Here is a 22,927-nt window from a genome sequence, read left to right as displayed (position 1 = left end):
CTGTCCAGTCCTAGAGGATCCATTCCGCTCCAGACAATTGCTGAGTGGTCAAACTCTATTTGTTTGCAGAACAGGGTGGGATTTCCCAGTGTGGCCTCTATCTTGGTGATTGCGCTAATGCCCATCATTATTGTATATATTGGCATTGCAGGGGAAAACAATGAATGAAGTATGAAGTTAGCAGCTCTGCTCTGATCTTAACATAGTTTCAACCTATTTGCCCAAAATCAGCCGGTCACTGGTTTTCCAGTCGGTATATGTTGCAGCATGTGGTGCCCACAGTGCCCACCCTATGTTACACGCGTTGGTACTGTTGTGTGTGCAGCTTTGATCTGCGCATTGCTGTCACTTTGCGGTATTATTACATATGTGATTTGGCACCTATGGTTTGGAGACATTGTTACATTTATTCTCCATGTTACCACCTGTCATAACAGAGCAGGCAGCGTGTGTTGGCACAGCCCTGGCCTGGTCTCGCAGTGTATTGTATGCCTTTGTATCTTGGCACTGTACCCATGCGGCCTGCCCATGCTCGTCATTGTGCTGCAGTGGAGGCTGGCACTGCCCGCAGTATGTCACTCAGGGTGTGGTATGATAAGTGCTCTTCCTCTGATTCACCCCAGGCATGCCAGAAATGCAGGTAGCCTCCTGTTACTCACTGACAAATACATGTCCGTTAGCCGCCGGTGGGATCATTCACCTCATTAACCCTTTATCATACAGAAATTCATATTGTATTCCCAGGAGGGATATCCATCCTAACCCCCCCAGCGGATCAGTGACACAACACTTACTACTGGTGCTGTAAGGCCAACAGTAGAGTAATTCTGCTACAAAACAAGATATAGCGTATATATATACCGTATATACATATATATATATATATATATATATATATATATATATATACAAAAGGGCTGGATGATTTCCTCAGTGCACACAACATTGTTGGTTATAAAGGGACAAAATGTAGAACTGGTGGAGGAAGTTTGAGCTAGATGGACCTAGGTCTTTTTTCAACCTATGTAACTATGTAACTATATATATAAATGTATATGTATGTATATATATATATATATATATATATATATATATATATATATATATATATATATATATATATATACATATATATATATATATATATATATATATATACACACATATACACAGTATGTATATATATAATGTATGTGTGTATATATATGTGTATATATATGTGTATATATATATATAGGTGTATATATACACATATATATATATATATATACACAGTGTGTATATATATATATATATATATATATATATATATATATATATATATATATACTAGAAGGTGGCCCGATTCTACGCATCGGGTATTCTAGAATTTACGTATTGTGTAGTTCATGTATGATTTTTGTTATATATATATATATATATATATATATATATATATAGAGAGAGAGAGATGTTGTTGTCTGTAGTTACCAAGTGTTTGTGTAGGCACTGTACATGTTCTGGGTGTTGTCTGGGTGTGACGGGGGTGAGAGCGGTGTTGTATGTGTGTTGCGTGTGTTGTGTTGTTTGTGGAGCGCTGTGTGTCTGTAGCGTTGTGTGTGTGTTGCGCGGTTTGTGTGTGTGTGGTGTGTTTTGGGGGGAGGTATGTTTTGTGCAATGTGTGTGTTGTGCGGTATGTGCGTATATTTGTGTGTGCCGCGGTGTTTGTGTGTTGGGTGTTGTGTGTGTGCAGCGTTGTCTGTGTGTGTGGGTGTCTGTGTAGGGCAGTTGTTTGTGGTTCCCAGTGTGTGTGTGTGTGTGTGTGTTGTGCAGTGCGCGCGCGTGTGTGTGTGTGTGCATCAGCCTCTCTTCTCTCAGCCTACCTCTCCCAGCCTCCCTCCTCCCAGCCTCCCTCAGCATCAGCCTCCCTCTCCCAGCCTCCCCAGCATCAGCCTCCGCCAGCATCAGCCTCTCTCCTTCCAGCCTCCTCCAGCATCAGCCTCCCTCTCCCAGCCTTCCCCAGGATCAGCCTCTCTCCTCCCAGCCTCCGTCCTCCCAGCCTTCCCCAGCATCAGCTTTCCCCTCCCAGCCTCCCTCAGCATCAGCCTTCCCCAGCATCAGCCTCTCTCCTCCCAGCCTCAGCCTCTCTCCTTCCAGCCTTCCCCAGCATCAGCCTCTCTCCTTCCAGCTTCCCTCAGCATCAGCCTCCCCTTCCCAGCCTTCCCCAGGATCAGCCTCTCTCCTCCCAGCCTCCCCCTCCCAGCCTCCCTCAGCATCAGCCTTCCGCTCCCAGTTTCCCCCAGCATCAGCCTCCCCATGCATCAGCCTCCACCAGCATCAGCCTCTCTCCTTCCAGCCTCCCCCAGCATCAGCCTCCCCTTCCCAGCCTTCCCCAGGATCAGCCTCTCTCCTCCCAGCCTCCTTCCTCCCAGCCTCCCTCAGCATCAGCCTTCCGCTCCCAGTCTCCCCCAGCATCAGCCTCCCCAAGCATCAGCCTCCACCAGCATCAGCCTCTCTCCTTCCAGCCTCCCCCAGCATCAGCCTCTCTCCTTCCAGCCTCCCTCAGCATCAGCCTCCCGTTCCCAGCCTTCCCCAGGATCAGCCTCTCTCCTCCCAGCCTCCTTCCTCCCAGCCTCCCTCAGCATCAGCCTTCCCCTCCCAGTCTCCCCCAGCATCAGCCTCCCCAAGCATTAGCCTCTCTCCTTCCAGCCTCCCCCAGCATCAGCCTCCCCAAGTATCAGCCTCCACCAGCATCAGCCTCCCTCGTCCCAGCCTCCCCCTCCCAGCCTCCCCCAGCATCAGCCTCTCTCCTCCCAGCCTTCCCCATGATCAGCCTCTCTGCTCCCAGCCTCCTCCAGCACGCCGTGCTCCTCTGCCGACACTCACACACCCGATCGCATCCACTCACACACACCCGATCGCATCCACTCACACACACCCGATCGCATACACTGACACACACAGACACTGACGATATCGCACATACGCGCTTATACTCACAACATCCGGGGATATCACATGCTTCTGGCCATGTGATCCTCCCGCAGGTCCTGGAAGCTCACAACAGCACAGTCCCGCCGCCGAGAAGCAAGCGATATCCCAGGATGTTGTGAGTATGTGGATGCGATGTGATGTGTGAGGTGTGTGTGATCTGATTTGTGTGTGTGTATGTGTGTGTGTGTGTATGTGTGTGTGCTGTTATGTGTGTGCTGTTATGTGTGTGCTGTTATGTGTGTGCTGTTATGTGTGTGCTGTTATGTGTCTGTATTTTCCGCCGTTGCAGGACCTTGATGTGTGGATGCGATGTGATGTGTGTGAGAGTGAGTGTGAGCCGGTGTACACTGGTAACTATGATACACATCGGGTAACTAAGGGACCTTAGTTACCCGATGTGTATAATGGTTACCAGCTTTCACGGCCTCCGTCAAGATGCCAGCATCGCAAGGTTATGTGTGGCGCTGCTGGGATCGTGACGGAGCCGGTGTAGAAGCAAGCGATATCCCAGCATGTTGTGATGTGTGAGAGTGAGTGTGAGAGTGAGTGTGAGAGTGAGTGTGATCTGATGTGTGTGTGTACTCACCTGGGAGTCGCGGCTCCGTGTCAGTTGGGGCAGAGCGAGCGTGCATTGCGTGAGGGGGGCGGGGCCTGCAGAGAGCCGGGGCGAGAGGCCAATCCGTGTGGGGGGGCGGGGCCATGGCGAGCCCAGCGGCCAATCAGCTTTGTGTCACCGTAAGGACACAATTTCGGAGCATGACAGACAGACAGATAGACAGACAGATAGACAGACAGACAGACAGACAGAATAAGGCAATTATATATATAGATATATATATACACACACATATATATATATATATATATATATATATATATACACAGTATGTATATGTATATATATATATATATATATATATATATATATATATATATATATATATATATATATATATATATATATATATATATATATATATATTACATATATATGTATGTAATGTCTCTACAGCCAGATGTTAACCCCCTCAGGTCTGAAGAATTCTCTATAGTCAGGCACAATGCCCATCATGTCGTGTACAGCATATAATTACCCTGTGACAGTCCTGGTCCTGCTATTAGGGAACTACAACTCCCAGTATGCCTTGATAGCCAGATGGTATGGAACATCAGATGTTAACTATTTTATTAGTGCAATTCCAGGGTTTTCATGATGACCTAGAGATCACATTAGGAAGCACTTGACATCCCAGCCAGGACCATACAACTCCGCATGCATTGGCAGCTAGTCAAACAGCCCACCAGGACTCGAAATCCCAGCATGATCTGGCAACCAATCATACATCACATTGAATCATATCTAGCAGCATCAATAGGCACTATAGAGAGGGGTCCGTCCGAGCTTCTGTGACCTCTATACCCATCCACTTGGAAAAGGGTCATCCTCTCTGTAGACCATTGGTCAGCACTCGGCTGTTCTTCAGTCATGGTATATACTACTCCCTGCATGCAAAGATCATGCTGAGAGTTGTAGTTTAACTTCAGGTTGGAGGAAGACAAGTTTCAGACAACTGTTTTAGGGTACTTTCACACTTGTCTTGTTTGGCAGCCGTCGCAATCCGCCGCTTTGGGAAACAGCGCAATCCGTTAATGGATGTGCGCTGTTTTCCATAGACTTTTATTGACGACGCATTGCGACGGATGGCCTTACGTTGTGTCCGCCGGCCGACGCCGCTATGCATTCGCCAGGCGGAAAGAACGCAGCATGTAGAGTTTTTCTACGCTTCCCAGAGCATCAAAACAAACGCAATGTGCAGGATTCCGTTGGCGTCCGTCGTTTTTATAATGGAAGCCTATGGTGGCGGAATCCCTCATTTGACGGATTCCTGTGATGGATCAGTCTTTACACAACTGATTACATGCAACGCGTCCTTTACATCCGTCACACAACGCAATGCGACGGATACCGCACAACGCAAGTGTGAAACTAGCCTAAAGGCCTCTTTACATGCTGCGACATCGCTAAAGCGATCTCGTTGGGGTCACGGATTTTGTGACGCACATCCGGCCGCTTTAGCGATGTCGTTGCATGTGACAGCTATTAGCGATTTTGAATCATTGCAAAAACATTCAAAATCGCTAGTCGGTGACATGCCCCCCTATTCCCAATTATCGTTGCAGCTGCAGCTAGTGATGTGGTTCGTCATTCCTGCAGCATCACACATTGCTGTGTGTGACACCGCAGGAACGGCGAACATCTCCTTACCTGCGTCCACCGGCAATGAGGAAGGAAGGAGGTGGGCGGGATGTTTGTCCCGCTCATCTCCGCCCCTCCGCTTTGATTGGTCGGCCGCTTAGTGACGTCGCTATGACTTAGAAAGGAGGCGGTACGCCGGTCACAGCGATGTCGCTATGCAGGTAAGTATGTGTGACGGGTCCGCGCGATTTTGTGCGCCATGGGCAGCGATATGCCCGTGTCGCACAAACGATGGGAGCGGGTACGCACGCTAGCGATATCGGTACCAATATCGCAGCGTGTAAAGCAGCCTTTACAACGATATGGTGGCAAGCAAGGGAGCAATAAGCCAGTGAAAGTGGGTTTATCCAAGTTCTGCACACCCTTTTATTACAAAAGACTGTCGGCTCCCGTGCACCACTCCATGCTCTGTACAATCTTGATGCAACAAATAAAAAGGTCCATGGCACCAGACGTTCTACTCCAAAGAATTTTTTAATAGTTACGGCATACAAAAAGTAAAAAAATAGGCAACGTTTCAGCCACACAGGGCCTTTTTCAAGCCAAGTGAGACAAGAAGTTGTACAGTACTGCAGGATGGGATGGGCGCAAACAATCATCAGGAAGGGTAACTTTTTTAAGGGCTACTACACCAGCTGATACACTATTATTCTGGTCTCTTACCCAGACACATTCCCAGTTTGATGATTTAAACCAGCAGCCTTAGTCTAAACACGGTATCAGCATACTGGTGGCTGAGGATGGAGGAGGTGTAAAGATACGGAGGGAGGAAATAAATCGTAGCCTGGCGTAGGATTATCTAGGCGCACTGTACAAATGTGATTTATCATCACTATTTGGATATTATAGGGCAGATGTTAGAGGCACTGATACATGATTGGAATACTTTGCTGTAAATAGATATGTAGACCTACTGGGCATGAGTGGGAGACGCCATTGAACTCGCCAGAGGATTTGTAACCAGTTGGGGCCTCCCTAGGAGCTGCATTCATAACCTGTGCTTAGAGAGTTATCGTGTATGTATAGGATAGGAGTTAACTCACTGGTTATTGGGGGTCCAAATGCTCCAGTACCACGACAATTAGTGATGTGTCGGTTGTGAACGATCCGACACAAAGATCCGGCTTCCTGCAGTGACCGACAGGAGCCGGATCACCAGTGTGAGCCAATAAAATCTCTAAACGGCTCTTTTTGCAGCTGAAACCACGCCTACTCAACAATCTAATAGGTCACTTGTAAGTGGGTGGGGCTTAGCCGTGGGTGGGCGGGGTTTTTGGCGGCGTTACTATAATCTTAAATATGTGTTCACCTGGGCTAAACACATATTTAATAAGGAGCCGGGAACGATCTGAAAGAGACGGCTCTTTTTGGTGAGCGGAGCCATGGGAACCGGATTACCAAAAAGAGCCGGACTGCCCATCACTAACGACAATAGAGCTCTGCCGGACCCTGTGTAAAATGGGGCAAAGGGCAAATTAATGACCTCTGCTCCATTCATTGTCTGTGAGATCACAGGAAATAGCCAAATTGTCTCTCCAGGAAAGGACACAAACTCTAGCGCCACCTATTGGAAGTAGCAATCCTAAAAGTCAAAATTGGCCTTTTAACAAGCCTTTTCATATGACCTAGGACAGTGATGGGGAACCTGTGGCACTCCAGCTGTTGCAAAACTACAAATCCCATCATGCCTGGCCATTCAAAGCAAAAGCTTTGGCTGTGAAGACATGATGGGAATTGTAGTTTTGCAACAGCTGGAGTGCCACAGGTTCGCCATCACTGACCTAGGATATATGCCAGATCAGAATCCCAATATGCAGACACGGTGTTTTGCCCCTCGTCAGTGCAAAGTGTGGGTATCTGATCCCGCTGTATGAGAAGCTATGTGGGGACCATGGGGGGAGATTATTCTCCTTATGGAGACCTGACGAACCAGTCTGGCTGTCAGTGGTAAGGGGACTTATAGCTGATATGCCCCTCTGGGAATTATTCAAATTGTCTCTCCAGGAAAGGAGACAAACTCTAGCGCCACCTATTGGAAGTAGCAATCCTAAAAGTCACAAGTGGCCTTTTAACAAGCCTTTTCACATGACCTAGGATAGCCAAACATTGTAATCGACTTATTGGAAGCCTCCTAGAGAATGAATTGACTGAAGGTTGAACACGCGACCTCTGCTCCATTCTTGTGGTTCCAGGTCCAAGTGTTCAGGATTGCAATCATTAAATTATCATCTACCCTGTTGATAGCAATTCTGGGATTAACCCTTTAATACAAGAGGACTATGAACTTGAGACATATTTCGGGTGCTCCTGATATATCCCTTATAATGCAGGTTCATATAGAGTTGAAATACTTGCTATTGTTTCAACAAACTTTGCATAAATCAATAGTACGAGAGAAAATAAGAAACTTTATAATATATCTTATCAGACATATACACTTCTTTCTTAATTTATGATTCTCATCTCCTCTTCCCCCCTGCCTCATGACCTCATCATCCACTCTGAAATCTGCTTGTCACGGCTGACAGATAGTCATGTGGTTTCTGGAAATAGAAGATCACAGCGTTTGGCTGTGCAAAATGGTCCCTGAGTTTCTATTGTTCCTGCTGTTAGTATTCATTGTACTAGGTAGCTTTCCTGCTGGGTTTTCATCTCTTCACCTTTAGGACCCAGTGGAGCTCTCCTTCCGTCCAGCTGCTGATTATCAGTATTCCCCTTGTACTTAAATACTCCCATTTTTCCAAGACTTGTGCTGGTGATATTATTCAGCTCAGTCAAGCGCTGGTTGCAAGCAGGAGGCTTGTACTCATCTGTAACATCGTTGCTGAAACTTTACTGAATTTCTACCCAAGTCATTTGTGGATAAGCAGTTCATGCATTTTCCTCCTGTGTGTCCTTCTTGTGTCTTCTCTGGTGCTTAGTGGGATTGACGAAAAGCTCATCCCATCCGTTCCCTATTTAAGGTCCAGCACTAGGGATACCTAGGGTCAGGTATCCGACTCAGTGCACAGGTGCGGAATCTATCAAGGGCGGTAGGTTTGGTCAGAGGTCACCATCTCTCTCTACCCTAGACACAGGGTTTCCCTTCGCAAACGCCATTCGCTTGGTACTTCCCCGTAACTAGTGTGACACTGCTGAGCACAAATTAGAGACATATAATAAACAACAACAATATCCCTCCCCTCCCCAGGATAATTATGAATGCCCCCCAGATATTATCTGATCCTCAGCTGCTGTCACTCAACAAGCAGCTAATTTTATAAACATTACTTTTTTGGATTTCACAACCTATACATCCGAGCTGACAACTAACGGTATATAGAGAATCAGCCTGATAATGCCAGTATAGCACTGGGTTTAGCTTATACAGTGGAACCGTGGTTTACGAGAACAATCCGTTCTGGGAGTGTGCATGTAAACCAAGTTACTCGTCTAGCAAAGCAAAATTTCCCATAGGAAATAATGGAAGCTCAGACAATTCGTTCCACAACTTGTTTAATGTCCCATCCTGGTCCCCTATTGTGCCATTACAAACAAGCACAAACTCTCACACACACACACACACACACACCACATATTATGCTCACTTTACTTTCCCTTTCCTCGCTGGCCTCCTAGTTCTTTAGTCCGCCGGTACAGGATTTGTATCGGGTAACCATCGCGAGCGATGCCGGAGCTTTCGCTGCCAGCGCGCTGACGTCTAAGGCAGGAGCTGCTTGCTTCTGATTGGTCAGCGCTGCCTTTGAGAAGCGCTGACAGTGGAAGTTCCTCCATCGTCGCAATGGTTACCGATACACATCCTGTACCAGCAAACTACAAGAACCAGGAGGCTGGCGAGGGAACGGAAGGTAAGGTGAGCATAATATGTGTGTTTGTGTGGACTGCAAGACAGTGTTAGAGCGCGGTGGATGTACGGAACCGGAAGTGTGTGCGGTGAGTATTTTCTCGGACAGCAAAGATTGATCGTAAACTGAGTTACAAATATACAGCAAGCTTTGCTCGTATAGCGAAATACTCGCACACCAAGTTACTCGTAAACCGAGGCTCCACTGTATATGAAAATCCTGGTGATTGATTCCCTTTAAACTACAGGTATGCCTTGAAGGCATTGTACTCATGCTGCACAATTCGCACCTATGTCATGTCTTTTGACTTACTTCATACAATATTCTTATGTAGCACATGCCTAAGGCAATTGGCACTGCTATATATCCATAGTATATACAGTCATGGCCAAAAGTGTTGGCGCCCTTGAAATTGTTCCAGAAAATGAAGTATTTCTCCCAGAAAATGATTGCAATTACACATGTTTTGTTATACACATGTTTATTTCCATTGTATGTATTGGAACACCACAAAAAAAACAAAGGAAAAAAAGGCAAATTGGACATCATTTCACAGAAAACACCCAAAATGTTAAGGGTGCCAATATTTTTAGCCATAGTATTTTCTGTAATAGAATCCTATATGATGGTATAATGGTTAAATTTATAATGTAATAACAACCCTATTGTTTGTCCCTACAGAATGCTGTCGGGAGCGCCCCAAGATGCAGCGCCCCCTAATGTGAAGGTTAACAGAACAGGAGCTGTCTACGCCTGTCCCATGACACTGAACACATCCGACTGTTTCAGAGTCTCCATCGATCAGGAATGTGAGTCAGTCATGTCTTCTGCTATCTTCCTGCCCATCAATCATTACTGGAGTGCCATTATAGGAATATGTCCAACTGTGACGCCCGCTGATCCAGATGGCAGTGTGTTATCAAGAGGAGTCTTACATTTGATCAGTAAGGCCTAAAGGCCCATTTACACGCAACGACATCGCTAACAAGATGTCGTTGGGGTCACGGAATTCGTGACGCACATCCGGCCTCGTTAGCGACATCGTTGCGTGTAACATCTACGAGCGAGTGTTAACGATCAAAGATACTCACCTAATCGTTGATCATTAACACGTTAATTTTCATAATATCGTTTCTCGTTGTGGACGCTGAGGCAGCACACATCACTACGTGTGACACCCCAGGAACGACGAACAACACCGTACCTGCATCCTCCGGCAACGAGGTGGGCGTGTCTTTCCTTTGGCTGCTCTCCGCCCCTCCGCTTCTATTGGCCGCCTGCTGTGATACGTCGCTGTGACGCCGCACAAACCGCCCCCTTAGAAAAGAGGCTGTTCGCCGGCCACAGCGTCGTCGCTAGGAAGGTAAGTATGTGTGAAGGGGCATTAACGATATTGTGCGCCACGGGCAGCGATTTGCCCATGATGCACAAACGACGGGTGGGTGCGATTGGCAGCGACAGCGCTAGCGATGTCACTGTGTGTAAAGCAGCCTTTAGACACACGGCATGAAAATTGGAGCGAGTTTAATGCGATAAAACATCGCATTCCACTTGGACCAGTATTAGCCTATGTGCCAGCACCCATGAGCGATTATTTTCTCAGCCCTAATCGGACCGAGAAAACAATCGCAGCATGCTGCGGGTGGAATGTGACCCTTGTTTCTCTCGCACTTATTCAAGTTTATGGGGCGAGAGAAAAATCGCAGTGCACTCACAGACACCGATGTAATGCGAGTGCAGAGCGAGAATGGCAATAGCCGGCAACGGAAAAGAGAGGGAGATAAATCCCTCCCGCCCCTCCTCAGTGCCGGCCCTCCCCTCCTCAGCACTGGCCCACCCCTCTTCAGGGCCGCCCCTCTTCAGCACCGGCCCGCCCCCCCGCAGCTATGGTCCGATCGCAAGATTGCATGACACTCGGCTGCTGCTGTGCTGCCAGCGTGAGCTGAGTGTCATGCGAAGATCGCAGTAGTCCCCCGTGTGGCCTAAATATGTTAATGTGATACATAGATGGTATCAGTGTCAGGCAAATCTGGGCAGATGCCAGGAAGGTTGTTACTTTATACATTTCCAGGAGGAATAACTGAGGTACTGCACTACACAGAGTTGTTATACAAGGTGCTCCAAAATAGTGATTTTTATATAGAATTCAAATAATTACTATAAGAAAGATACCAGGAGAACGAGCACCCTTTAAAATGAGAGTGAGGTATAAAAGCAGCAATTGATGACTGTCACCCAAGGGCTATATTAATATCATGAGCTGGTGGAAGTTTTTTAGTTTGTCACGTGTCATAGTTGAGTTAATAAGGTATCGCAGAGCCATTAAGATCTAGCAGAGCTGAGTTGGTCATTGGGTATCACTCCTCATTATATTATAAAGTGTTGCCTGTGGTTGTCATTGGGCCTAATAAATAGTCAAATCGGACTTATATTACTATCATATTTATACAGTGGACATAGGGATGGATGGATATTGGCAAATCAGGCATTACATCTCCGCCAGGGTTGGTACATAGTGTTCCCAGACTTCGAAATGATAAATCTTCCCAGTGGTGCTCAATACAACCAGCAGGATTTGTCATTCGGGACCCTAGGAAAGCTGGATATGACCTCTGTGGCTGCTTGTTAGTGTATCGGGATTGTGCCCTGTATTATGGAGCCTGATGCTGGCTTGCTTCAGTTGCCCTTGAGTGAAGATACAGTTATTATTGCTTTGCCTGGAATTTCATGTGTCAGGAGTCTACAGACCTGATGTTTCTCGGCTGCTGGTACATCTCCGGCATGCCTCCTGTCCGGGGGAGGCACCGGATTATGGGAGGTATGGGCTGATAGCTACAGAACAGCAATAGGCTCTAACCTGAGAATCTCTGTGGGGGGCAGAACTGCGACTTCCAGATCCTCACAGCCGGGCCGGGATTGTGTAGTAATGCTGCAGAACAGCAGAGGCATGGAGGATGAAAACCAGTAATCGCCATCTGTGCTGAGAATACGGTTAGGACTAATGGAGTGATAGAAATCTGGTATCCCACAGGACAGGGCATTGATCAGGAGACAGATATGTCCGTAGCCCCGTGTATATTGGATAAAAGTCATGTGAACCCGCCTATATCGAAGAGGTTGACTATCTAATACACCGTGTGCAGAATTATTAGGCAAGTTGTATTTTAGAGGATTTTTTTTATTATTGATCAACAACTATGTTCTCAATCAACCCAAAAGATTCATAAATATCAAAGCTTAATATTTTTGGAAGTTGGAGTGGGTTTTTTTAGATCTGGCTATCTTAGGAGGATATCTGTTTGTGCAGGTAACTATTACTGTGCAGAATTATTAGGCAACTTAATAAAAACCAAATATATTCCCATCTCACTTGTTTATTTTCACCAGGTAAACCAATATAACTGTACAAAATTTAGAAATAAACATGTCTGACATGCAAAAACAAAACCCCAAAAAAATTAGTGACCAATATAGCCACCATTCTTCATGATGACACTCAACAGCCGACCATCTATAGATTCTGTCAGTTGCTTGATCTATTTACGATCAACATTGCTTGCAGCAGCCACCACAGCCTCCCAGACACTGCTCCGAGAGGTGTACTGTTTTCCCTCCCTGTAGATCTCACATTTTATGAGGGACCACAGGTTCTCTATGGGGTTCAAATCAGGTGAACAAGGGGGCCATGTCATTATTTTTTCATCTGTTAGACCTTTACTGGCCAGCCATGTTGTGGAGTAGTTGGATGCATGTGATGGAGCATTGTCCTGCATGAAAATCATGTTTTTTTGAACAATACCGACTTCTTCCTGTACCACTGCTTGAAGAAGTTGTCTTCCAGAAACTGGCAGTAGGTCTGGGAGCTGAGCTTCACTCCATCCTCAACCCGAAAAGGTCCCACAAGTTCATCTTTGATGATACCAGCCCATACCAGTACCCCACCTCCACCTTGCTGGCGTCTGAGTCGGAGTGGAGCATTCTGCCCTTTACTGATCAGCCTCTGGCCCATCCATCTGCCCCAGTAAGAGTCACTCTCATTTCATCAGTCCATAAAACTTTTGAAAAATCATTCTTAAAATATTTCTTGGCTCAGTCTTGACGTTTGATCTTATCTTTCTTGTTCAAAGGTGGTGGTTTTTCAGCCTTCCTTACCTTGGCCATGTCCCTGAGTATGGCACACCTTGTGCTTTTTGATTCTCCAGTAATATTGCAGCTCTGAAATATGGCCAAATTGGTGGCAAATGGCATCTTGGCAGCTTCATGCTTGATTTTCCTCAATTCATGGGCAGTTATTTTTGCGCCTTTTTTGCCCAACACGCTTCTTGCGACCCTGTTGGCTATTTGCCATGAAACGCTTGATTGTTCGGTGATCACACTTCAAAAGTTTGGCAATTTCAAGACTGCTGCATCCCTCTGCAAGACATCTCACAATTTTGGAGTTTTCAGAGCCCGTCAAGACTCTCTTCTGACCCATTTTGCCAAAGGAAAGGAAGTTGACTAATAAGTATGCACCCCTTATATAGGGTGTTGATGTCATTACATCACACCCCTCCTCATTACAGAGATGCACATCACCTGATTTACTTAATTGGTAGTTGGCTCTTAAGCCTATACAGCTTGGAGTAGGACAACATGTATAAAAAGTATCATGTGATGAAAATACTCATTTGCCTTATAAGTCTGCACGCAGTGTATATATGGGGACCTCCCAGCTTTGCCTCAAAAGATGATGTCTGGGGAGACAAGGACATCTTCCGGTCCTTTTGATTGGGGAGGAGTAGTGATCAGCGAGATCTTCTGGAAAAATACTTCAGTTCCACATTGACTTCCCTTATACTTGGTACACGAGTCAAACCCGTCTGAGTGTCCGACTCCTCATTATGAGCCCCGATCGCCCGAGCATGGTAGTGCTCACTCATCACTAGTGAGGAGATAAGCTGCTGCTTGATGATTCTGGCAACAGCTGTCTGTTAGAGCGGACTCGCTGAGCCGAGTGTTCCAGTGTAAGGGGGAGTCTGGATAGACAATTCAGTGCTGTCTAATTTATATGGCCAGCCTAAAGCCCCTCAAATACTTTAGATCAGTATTCCCCAACTCCAGTCCTCAAGATCCCCCAATACTACATGTTGTCAGGATTTCGTTAGTATTGCCCATGTGATAAGTCCACCACCTCTACAGTACTAAAGAACTCCTGACAACATGCAGTGGTTGGTGGCTCTTGAGGACTGGAGTTGGGGAACACTGCTTTTGGTAGTTGAATGATGATTCAGATGATTGTTTGGCCAGCAGCTATTTTGGCCAAATTTCCCATACACTGGAGGGCTCACTAGGCCGTACCTCCCTGCGTTCTCTTATGAGTGAACCACTGCCAGAATCAACTGTTCTGAAGGTGGCTTATCCCTTGGAGGAAAAAAGATTCGGAAATCCAAGATCAGACATTAAACTCCCGGGTTACTTTCACAGTATGTTTGGGTCATTGTTCTCCTGTACTGGGAAGCGCCGTCCAATCAACCTTGCTGCATTTGGTTGAATGGGAACAGAAAGTATAGACCTGTAGACTTCAGAATCCATCCAGCTGCTTCTGTCTTCAGTCACATCATTGTGACTACACATCTATTGACCCAACTCCATTGGAAGCCATGCATGCACGGCTGTCACACTGCCTCCACCATGTGTTACAGAGGATGTGTTGTGCTGTGGATCATGAGCCGTTCCAAGCATTCTCCATACTTTCTTCTTCCCATCATTCTGGTACAGGTTGATCTTAGTTTCCTCTGTAGATTGAATGATTTTCCAGACCTGGGCTGAATTTTTAGATTTTTTTTTTTTTGTGCAAAGACTAATCTGACCTTTCTATTTGTAAGGCTGATTAATGGTTTGCACCTTGTGGTGAATCCTTTGTATGTCATGAAGCTTTCTCTTTACGGTAAACTTGATGAATCACCATCTTCCTGGAAAGTGTTCTTCACTTGGGTGGTTTTTGTGAAAGAGTTATTCTTCACCATTGAAAGGATTCTGCGATCATCCACCACTGTTGTCTTCCATAGAAGTCCTTGTCTTTTTGTGTGCTCTTTTTTTGCAGAATGTACCAAACTGTCGATTTGGCCACTCCTAACACTTCTGTTATCTCAGTTTTCAGCCTATTGATGGTCTGTTACATTGAGAGCTCCTTTAACTGCATGTTGTGGATTCACAGCAACAGCTTCCAACTGCAAATGCCCCTCCTGCAATCAGCTCCAGACTTTTTGCATGCTTAATTGATGATGGATTAATGAGGGAGTAGTCCATGCAGTCCATTAAAGAGCTTTTGAGATAACTGTCCAATTTCTTTAGGTCTCATAAAAAAGAGGCAACTACATATTAAAGAGCTGTAATTCCTAAACCCTTAAACGGGCTTTACACGCTGCGATCTCGCTAGCGAGATCGCAAGCGATAGTACCCGCCCCCGTCGGTTGTGCGACACGGGCAAATCGCTGCCCGTTGCGCACAATCTTGCTTACCCCCGTCACACTACTTACCTGTCCTGTGACGTCGCTCTGGCCAGCAAACCGCCTCCTTTCTAAGGGGGCGGGTCGTGCGGCGTCACAGCGACGTCACACGGCAGCCGTCCAATGGAAGCGGAGGGGCGGAGATGAGCGGGACGTAAACATCCCGCCCACCTGCTTCCTTCCGCATAGCCAGTGGACGCAGGTAAGCAGATGTTCGGGGCTCCTGCAGTGTCACCTATAGCGATGTGTTCTGCCGCAGAAACGACAAACAACATCGCTAATTAGAAGAAAATGATTTTTTGTTTCAGGACAACCTCTCTGCGGCAAACGATTTTTGCCGTTTTTGCGATCGTTTTAGGTCGCACATAAGTGTCACACACTGCGATCTCGTTAATGACGCCGGATGTGCGTCACAAACACCATGACCCCGACGATAATTCATTAACAATATCGTAGTGTGTAAAGCCCGCTTTACTCCAATTAGCATGTGGGTAGCCTCAAATTAAGGTTAGAGTCTGCAAATTAGGCCCATATTGGTTATATAACTGTATCATGCATCTGTTTTGGTAAACAGCTAAAATGCCAAAACGTGCCTCACTCCAAATATTGCTGGACCTAAGGCCCGTTTCACACGTCAGTGAAAAACAGTGACGTTTTTCACTGGCGTGTAAAACACGCACATGTCCCTGCGTGTGCCGTGATTCACGGCACACGTGGGTTGTCTAAGTGCAATCCGGGCTCCGTTCTCCGTGGCCCGTGATTGCACTTAGAAATCAACTCACCTGTGCCCGCTCCCGCTCTCCATGGTGCTGAATCCTCCCGCGGTGCAGCATACGGCCGGCGCTGACCCCTGCAGCAGCTGCTTCCGGGTCGGCTGTGTCGTGCATCATTAAGATGCGCGACAGTAATCAGCCGGCTTAGAAGCAGCAAGCAGAACGGGCTGCAGAGAGCGCGGCTGAAGCCGGGTGAGTTAAAATGTTTATTATTTTAAATGCACGTTTTTTTCTGGCACGTGTTTCACGGACCACACCACTGCGTGGTCCGTGGAACATCAGTGATGCCAGAAAATAATGGACATGTCTCCGTGCAGCAATCACGGACACGCGGGTACGCCGCATGGAGACACGTGCAGTGAAAAATCACTGACGTGTGAGCAGACCCATTCATTATAATGGGTCTGCGTATGTCAGTGATTCTGGTACGTTTAAAAAAAAAAGCACAAACGTACCAGAATCACTGACGTGTGAAAGAGGCCTTACTGTATCTTCCCCGACAATCAGGGAACAAATGGGATGGGAACAATCTGGAGGCACCATACACAGTACACTGTTGGCTGACGTTGGTCTTTTGTGTACGGAGGTCTTAAGTAAAGTAAAGGCCTGTGAATGTAGAACAGAAGGGTGTGGACTTACTGCCCATCCAGCATTGGGCTAAAATAATCCAACGGTCCCTTTTTGTGCTGTTTTTGTAATGTTGTGCAAAAGGATGTGATATAAAATGGAACAAAGCTGCGCATGTGGACTATGCCGAAACTGACCATTGACTTGCTGGATGACCAGAAAAATACTTGCTGGATGTTATTTTAATCTTGTGTAGAAAACTACAGTATAATGTTGGGTGACCATTATCAGAAGAGTCAACCAGTTTACTTGTACATCTTCAGGAGTTAATCGCTTCACCTCCCAGTCTTCTGATCTCCAAGTTGCTGTGGGACGGATCCTCCTTCATGAGTGACAGTTCTTGCCCGCAGTATGGCCGCTTTGCTGCCATGTGAAGCAACCTTGCTTCTTCAGCATTGGTTGGAATGGGCAAATTAATTTCTGGACCTCCAGTCCATCAGCCAGGTTTGTAGTCTCTAGCCGCTAAATAGGAGCCTCCTACCTTCCGGGGATCCCCGATGAGTCTCTTGATGATGGCTACGTGATGGAATAACATCATGCCAGCCCGGCTAATCACAAGCTACGCCAGGGATCTCAGAAGGTAGGAAAGACACAAGCCTCCCGTACATTGTCTAGAGACTACTGATATCGAGAGATCGAAATCTCACTGATCGATCTATATGAGAAGATGGGAATAACTTGACCAAAACTCAAAGGAAGATTTTTCTCACTCCAAAGTCTTCTTCATTTACATCTTTTTAGATACTTACAGTGATCAAAGCTTTTAGTCTAGTTGATCAAAATGGAGGGTTTTTGGAAAACTAATGGTGTGTTAGGTGAAATTTACCAACAAATGATCATTTTAGTTAACCAATAACAAATTCTTCAGGTTAGACGTCAGTCATCTTTAAATTTCTACATTGTAGAGTGTTTCGTGTTGTAGACAGCTTAGTCTCATTCACTTCAAAGACACCAAGCTGCAATACCAGATATGGCCAGTGTCCCAGAGTGGCGCTGTTTTATGGAAAAAAGGAAGACCTTTTTTTTTCTCTGTATACTTTTATTACATTATATCCTTTATGGACCATATGGATGATTTGTATGAGGCGTATTGCATTATAATCACACTCTAGTCTTCTCTATGCAGATGTGCCTGGCAGCACTATAATTGAGAACATGTGGCTGGGAGTTACGCTGGCATCGCAGGGACCTGGAGGTCGGGTTCTGGTAAGTAAGATGATGGGTGATGGTGTAAAATGCATTAGATAAAAGCTCCAAAAAGAGTGAGAAAGCCAAAAAATATTCTAATGTTCTTCACATTAATTATGTATCATTGCTTAATGAACTTTAGGTAATGGTACAGTATTTGTAGAATATTCCCCTTGTTACAAGCCTGGATTGAGGGGTAGATTTAGTAGGTGCAGAGGTAGCAGTCTCATCAGAACCTTGGTGCCACCAGTATATAAATGCCCCATAGTGGGTCGGGGCCCTGGTGCCACCAGTATATAAATGCCCCATAGTGGGTGGAGGCCCTGGTGCCAACAGTATATAAATGCCCCATAGTGGGTGGATGTCTTGGTGCCACCAATATATACATGCCCCATAGTGGGTGGAGGCCCCGGTGCCACCAATATATACATGCCCCATAGTGGGTGGAGGCCCTGGTGCCACCAGTATATAAATGCCCCATAGTGGGTGGGGGCCCTGGTGCCACCAGTATATAAATGCCTCATAGTGGGTGGAGGCCCTGGTGCCACCAGTATATAAATGCCTCATAGTGGGTGGAGGCCCTGGTGCCACCAGTATATAAATGCCTCATAGTGGGTGGAGGCCCTGGTGCCACCAGTATATAAATGCCTCATAGTGGGTGAAGGCCCTGGTGCCACCAGTATATAAATGCCTCATAGTGGGTGGAGGCCCTGGTGCCACCAGTATATAAATGCCTCATAGTGGGTGGAGGCCCTGGTGCCACCAGTATATAAATGCCCCATAGTGGGTGGAAGCCCTGGTGCCACCAGTATATAAATGCCCCATAGTGGGTGGAAGCCCTGGTGCCACCAATATATACATGCCCCACAGTGGGTGGAGGCCCTGGTGCCACCAGTATATAAATGCCCCATAGTGGGTGGGGGCCCTGGTACAGATTCTGCTATAGGGCCCAGTAGCTCCTCGCTACGTATCTGGTCTGGAAAGTAATTAAAATGTTGACTAAAATAATTTGTAATTCCGTTTATCCTGTGCAGAAGCCATTTCCGCTCACTATGGCATTGTCCCAAACGTGCCGGGCACACAAGGATATTGGAGATGGCCTCGCGTCTGCAATGCATCATAATTGTCACTGCCTGTTATTATGGGAGGACGTCTGATACAATTATCTAGATGCAATGTCATTGTGAAACCGGTGCTACTAGATTTGTCCTGGTGCTTGATCTTCACATTTCTGTGTAGGTCATATAGTCTTAAAGGAACAGTAATCCTAGATTACAATATGGCTTATATTATAAGAAATATAGAAGAATGCTTCCTCACCAAAATAAAATATATTCAGAGCATGGTCTGATCTTGAGAAAGTGGATAGATAACTAATATGGTCAGCATTGCAGTAATGCATACAGCCTATATGTGTACAGCACAAGTGTCAGCTGACGGCTGCGCAAAGTTCATGTAGAGATGCAACTGATCTATATTCAGTGACTCCCGGATCAATAAGACCAGTATGAGTAGAGACCAAGGCGGCTGTCTTAATGTTTGTAGCATTGATTATTCTTAATGTATTAAGAATTAACATCATTAAAAAGAGTCTTTGCAACTTGTTTAAAGAAAAAGCAAAGCAAAAAATACAATTCTTGTCCCTTAAAGGGGTTGTCTGTTCTGAAATAATATCTGCAGTCACTCTGTCTCTGTATGTGACTGCAGACTTATGAGTCTGCCCAGCACACACTGTGCTCTGTGAGGATTCGCCGGTTTCTGAGCCGGGAATGGCAGTCACATGACAACAATTGTGCGCTATACATGTTCCCGGCCAGAACCCAACTAGTGGGCGCAGCCTCACTTAATACAAGTGTATGGAATGGGCATGTCTGACTAGTAGGCACGTTTATTTAGTGGGTGTGACCTCACTCAATACAAGTGTATGTAGTGGGCACATCCGACAGGTAGGTGTGGACGACCAATGGGCATGGCCTCATTCAATACAAGTGTATGGAATGAGCATGTCTGACTAGTAGGCACAGCCGTCCAGTGGGCGCAGCCTCGCTCTATACAAGTGTATTGAATGGGCGTGACGGACTAGTACATACATCCAGCAAGTGGGCGCAGCCTCGCTCTATACAAGTGTCACATAACAATTGTGTGATATGCATGTTCCCAGCCAGAACCCGACTAGTGGCCACGGCATCACTTAATACAAGTGTATGGAATGGGCATGTCTGACTAATAGGTATGTCCATCCAGTGGGCGCGGCCTCACTCAATACAAGTGTATGGAGTGGGCGCTTCCGACTAATAGGCTTGGCCGTCCAATGGGTGCTGTCTCACTCAATAGAAGGGTGTGGAATGGGCATGTCCGACGAGTAGGCACAGCCATGCAGTGGGTGTGGCCTTGCTCTATATAAGTGTATGGAGTGGGCGTCTCCAACTAGTAGGCGCAGCTGTCCAGTAGGCGTGGCCTGGCTCAATATGTTTGTATTGAGTGAGACTGCACCCACTAGTCAGGTTCTGGTCGGGGACATGGATATCTCACAAGTATGGTCACATGACCTCCGTTCCTGGCTCAGAAACCGACGAATCCTCGCAGCACAGTGTTCATTCATGAGTGTGCAGTCAATTAGACTGACTGCAGACTTATCATTTGAGACAGGACAACCCCTATAACATTTAAGTGTAAGTATATGCAGTGCTTTGCAAAAAACAAAAATTTTACGCAGATATAAAAAAAGTGTTTACCAATACAATTCGATAAGTTGCAGGGGTCAAAAATTATCTCAAAAAGTATATTATAGACCCCAAATTTTTAAAAAAATTATCCTTTATTATACCAAAGCTAAAAAAAGACTCACAGACATAAATACATACAATGTCTCCACTGGGTTCAACCAATTAGAGCAGGGGTGGGCAATTAATTTTCCCATGGGGCCGCATGAGAAATTGGGATTGGTTTAGAGGGCCGGACTAATATAATTACCTCAGTTCTACCCAATATACTACATCACTACACCCCCTCCATATACTACACCTGTAATATACTACATCACTACACCCCTATATACTACACCTGTATTATACTACACTCCCTCCATATACCTGTAATATACTACACCCCCATATACACCTGTATTATACTACACCACTATATAATACACCTCCGATATACTACATCATTACACCCCTATATACTACACCTGTAATATAGTACACCTCCATATAGCACACCTGTAATATACTACATCACTACACCACTATATACACCTGTAATATACTACATCACTACACCCCATATACTACACCTGTAATATACTACACCTCCATATAGCACACCTGTAATATACTACACCTCCATATAGCACACCTGTAATATACTACATCACTACACCACTATATAGCACACCTGTAATATACTACACCTCCATATAGCACACCTGTAATATACTACACCTCCATATAGCACACCTGTAATATACACCTCCATATAGCACACCTGTAATATACTACGCCTCCATATAGTACACCTGTAATATACTACACCTCCATATAGCACACCTGTAATATACTACACCTCCATATAGCACACCTGTAATATACACCTCCATATAGCACACCTGTAATATACACCTCCATATAGCACACCTGTAATATACTACGCCTCCATATAGCACACCTGTAATATACTACACCTCCATATAGCACACCTGTAATATACTACACCTCCATATAGCACACCTGTAATATACTACACCTCCATATAGCACACCTGTAATATACTACACCTCCATATAGCACACCTGTAATATACTACACCTCCATATAGCACACCTGTAATATACTACACCTCCATATAGCACACCTGTAATATACTACACCTCCATATAGCACACCTGTAATATACTACACCTCCATATAGCACACCTGTAATATACTACATCACTACACCCCTATATAGCACACCTGTAATATACTACGCCTCCATATAGTACACCTGTAATATACTACACCTCCATATAGCACACCTGTAATATACTACATCACTACACCCCTATATAGCACACCTGTAATATACTACGCCTCCATATAGTACACCTGTAATATACTACACCTCCATATAGCACACCTGTAATATACTACATCACTACACCCCTATATAGCACACCTGTAATGTACTACACCTCCATATAGCACACCTGTAATATACTACATCACTACACGCCATATACTACACCTGTAATATACTACACCTCCATATAGCACACCTGTAATATACTACATCACTATACCCCCATATACTACACCACTAGCCTGCACCCCCATATCACACACACTACACCCCATACAGCCTGCACCCCCATATCACACACACTACACCCCCATATGTCACACACCATGCCCACATATCTCACCCTGCCTGTACCCCAACTTACCCCTCTCAAACACTCTGCAGCCCATCACATCCTTCTGTCAGTCTGCAGCCCTCATATGCCACTCACACTGCAACTCCATCTTCCCTCATATGCACTCACCCTGCAGCTCCCCTCCCCCTCATGTCCCCTCTTTTCTCATTACCAGTCATCATGTGTCCACATCTCCTTCAGGATTCACTATCTTTTCTTTCTGCCCGGCATCCTGTGTCTCCTCCCACACAGTCACATGGGCGTGACATCATCGCAGGTCCTGCAAGATGAATTATTCCGTCTGCTGTGCTGCTCCTTCTCCTGCAGGGCGGGCGGGAACTTTTGAAATGACACACGCAGCGCAGTACTGACAACGTCAGAGC

At 45.9% G+C, this 22,927-nt stretch overlaps 1 protein-coding gene across 2 annotated transcripts in view; it reads left to right on the top strand.

Annotated features, from left to right (window-relative positions):
• The window catches only part of ITGA3 (integrin subunit alpha 3), a 126,066-nt gene that overhangs the window by 27,757 nt on the left and 75,382 nt on the right, over positions 1 to 22,927 (top strand). For both annotated transcript variants that reach the window (XM_075350216.1, XM_075350217.1), the window contains exons 2-3: positions 9,757 to 9,884; positions 18,090 to 18,169. In XM_075350216.1, coding sequence (XP_075206331.1) covers positions 9,757 to 9,884; positions 18,090 to 18,169 — 208 coding nt within the window. The remainder of the gene's footprint in view (positions 1 to 9,756; positions 9,885 to 18,089; positions 18,170 to 22,927) is intronic.

This window comes from Anomaloglossus baeobatrachus, chromosome 5 (genome assembly GCF_048569485.1).
Source record: "Anomaloglossus baeobatrachus isolate aAnoBae1 chromosome 5, aAnoBae1.hap1, whole genome shotgun sequence".
NCBI classification, from domain to species: Eukaryota; Metazoa; Chordata; class Amphibia; order Anura; family Aromobatidae; genus Anomaloglossus; species Anomaloglossus baeobatrachus.
The sequence above is the reverse complement of the archived record's forward strand: the minus strand, read 5'-3'. Positions and strand labels throughout refer to the sequence as shown.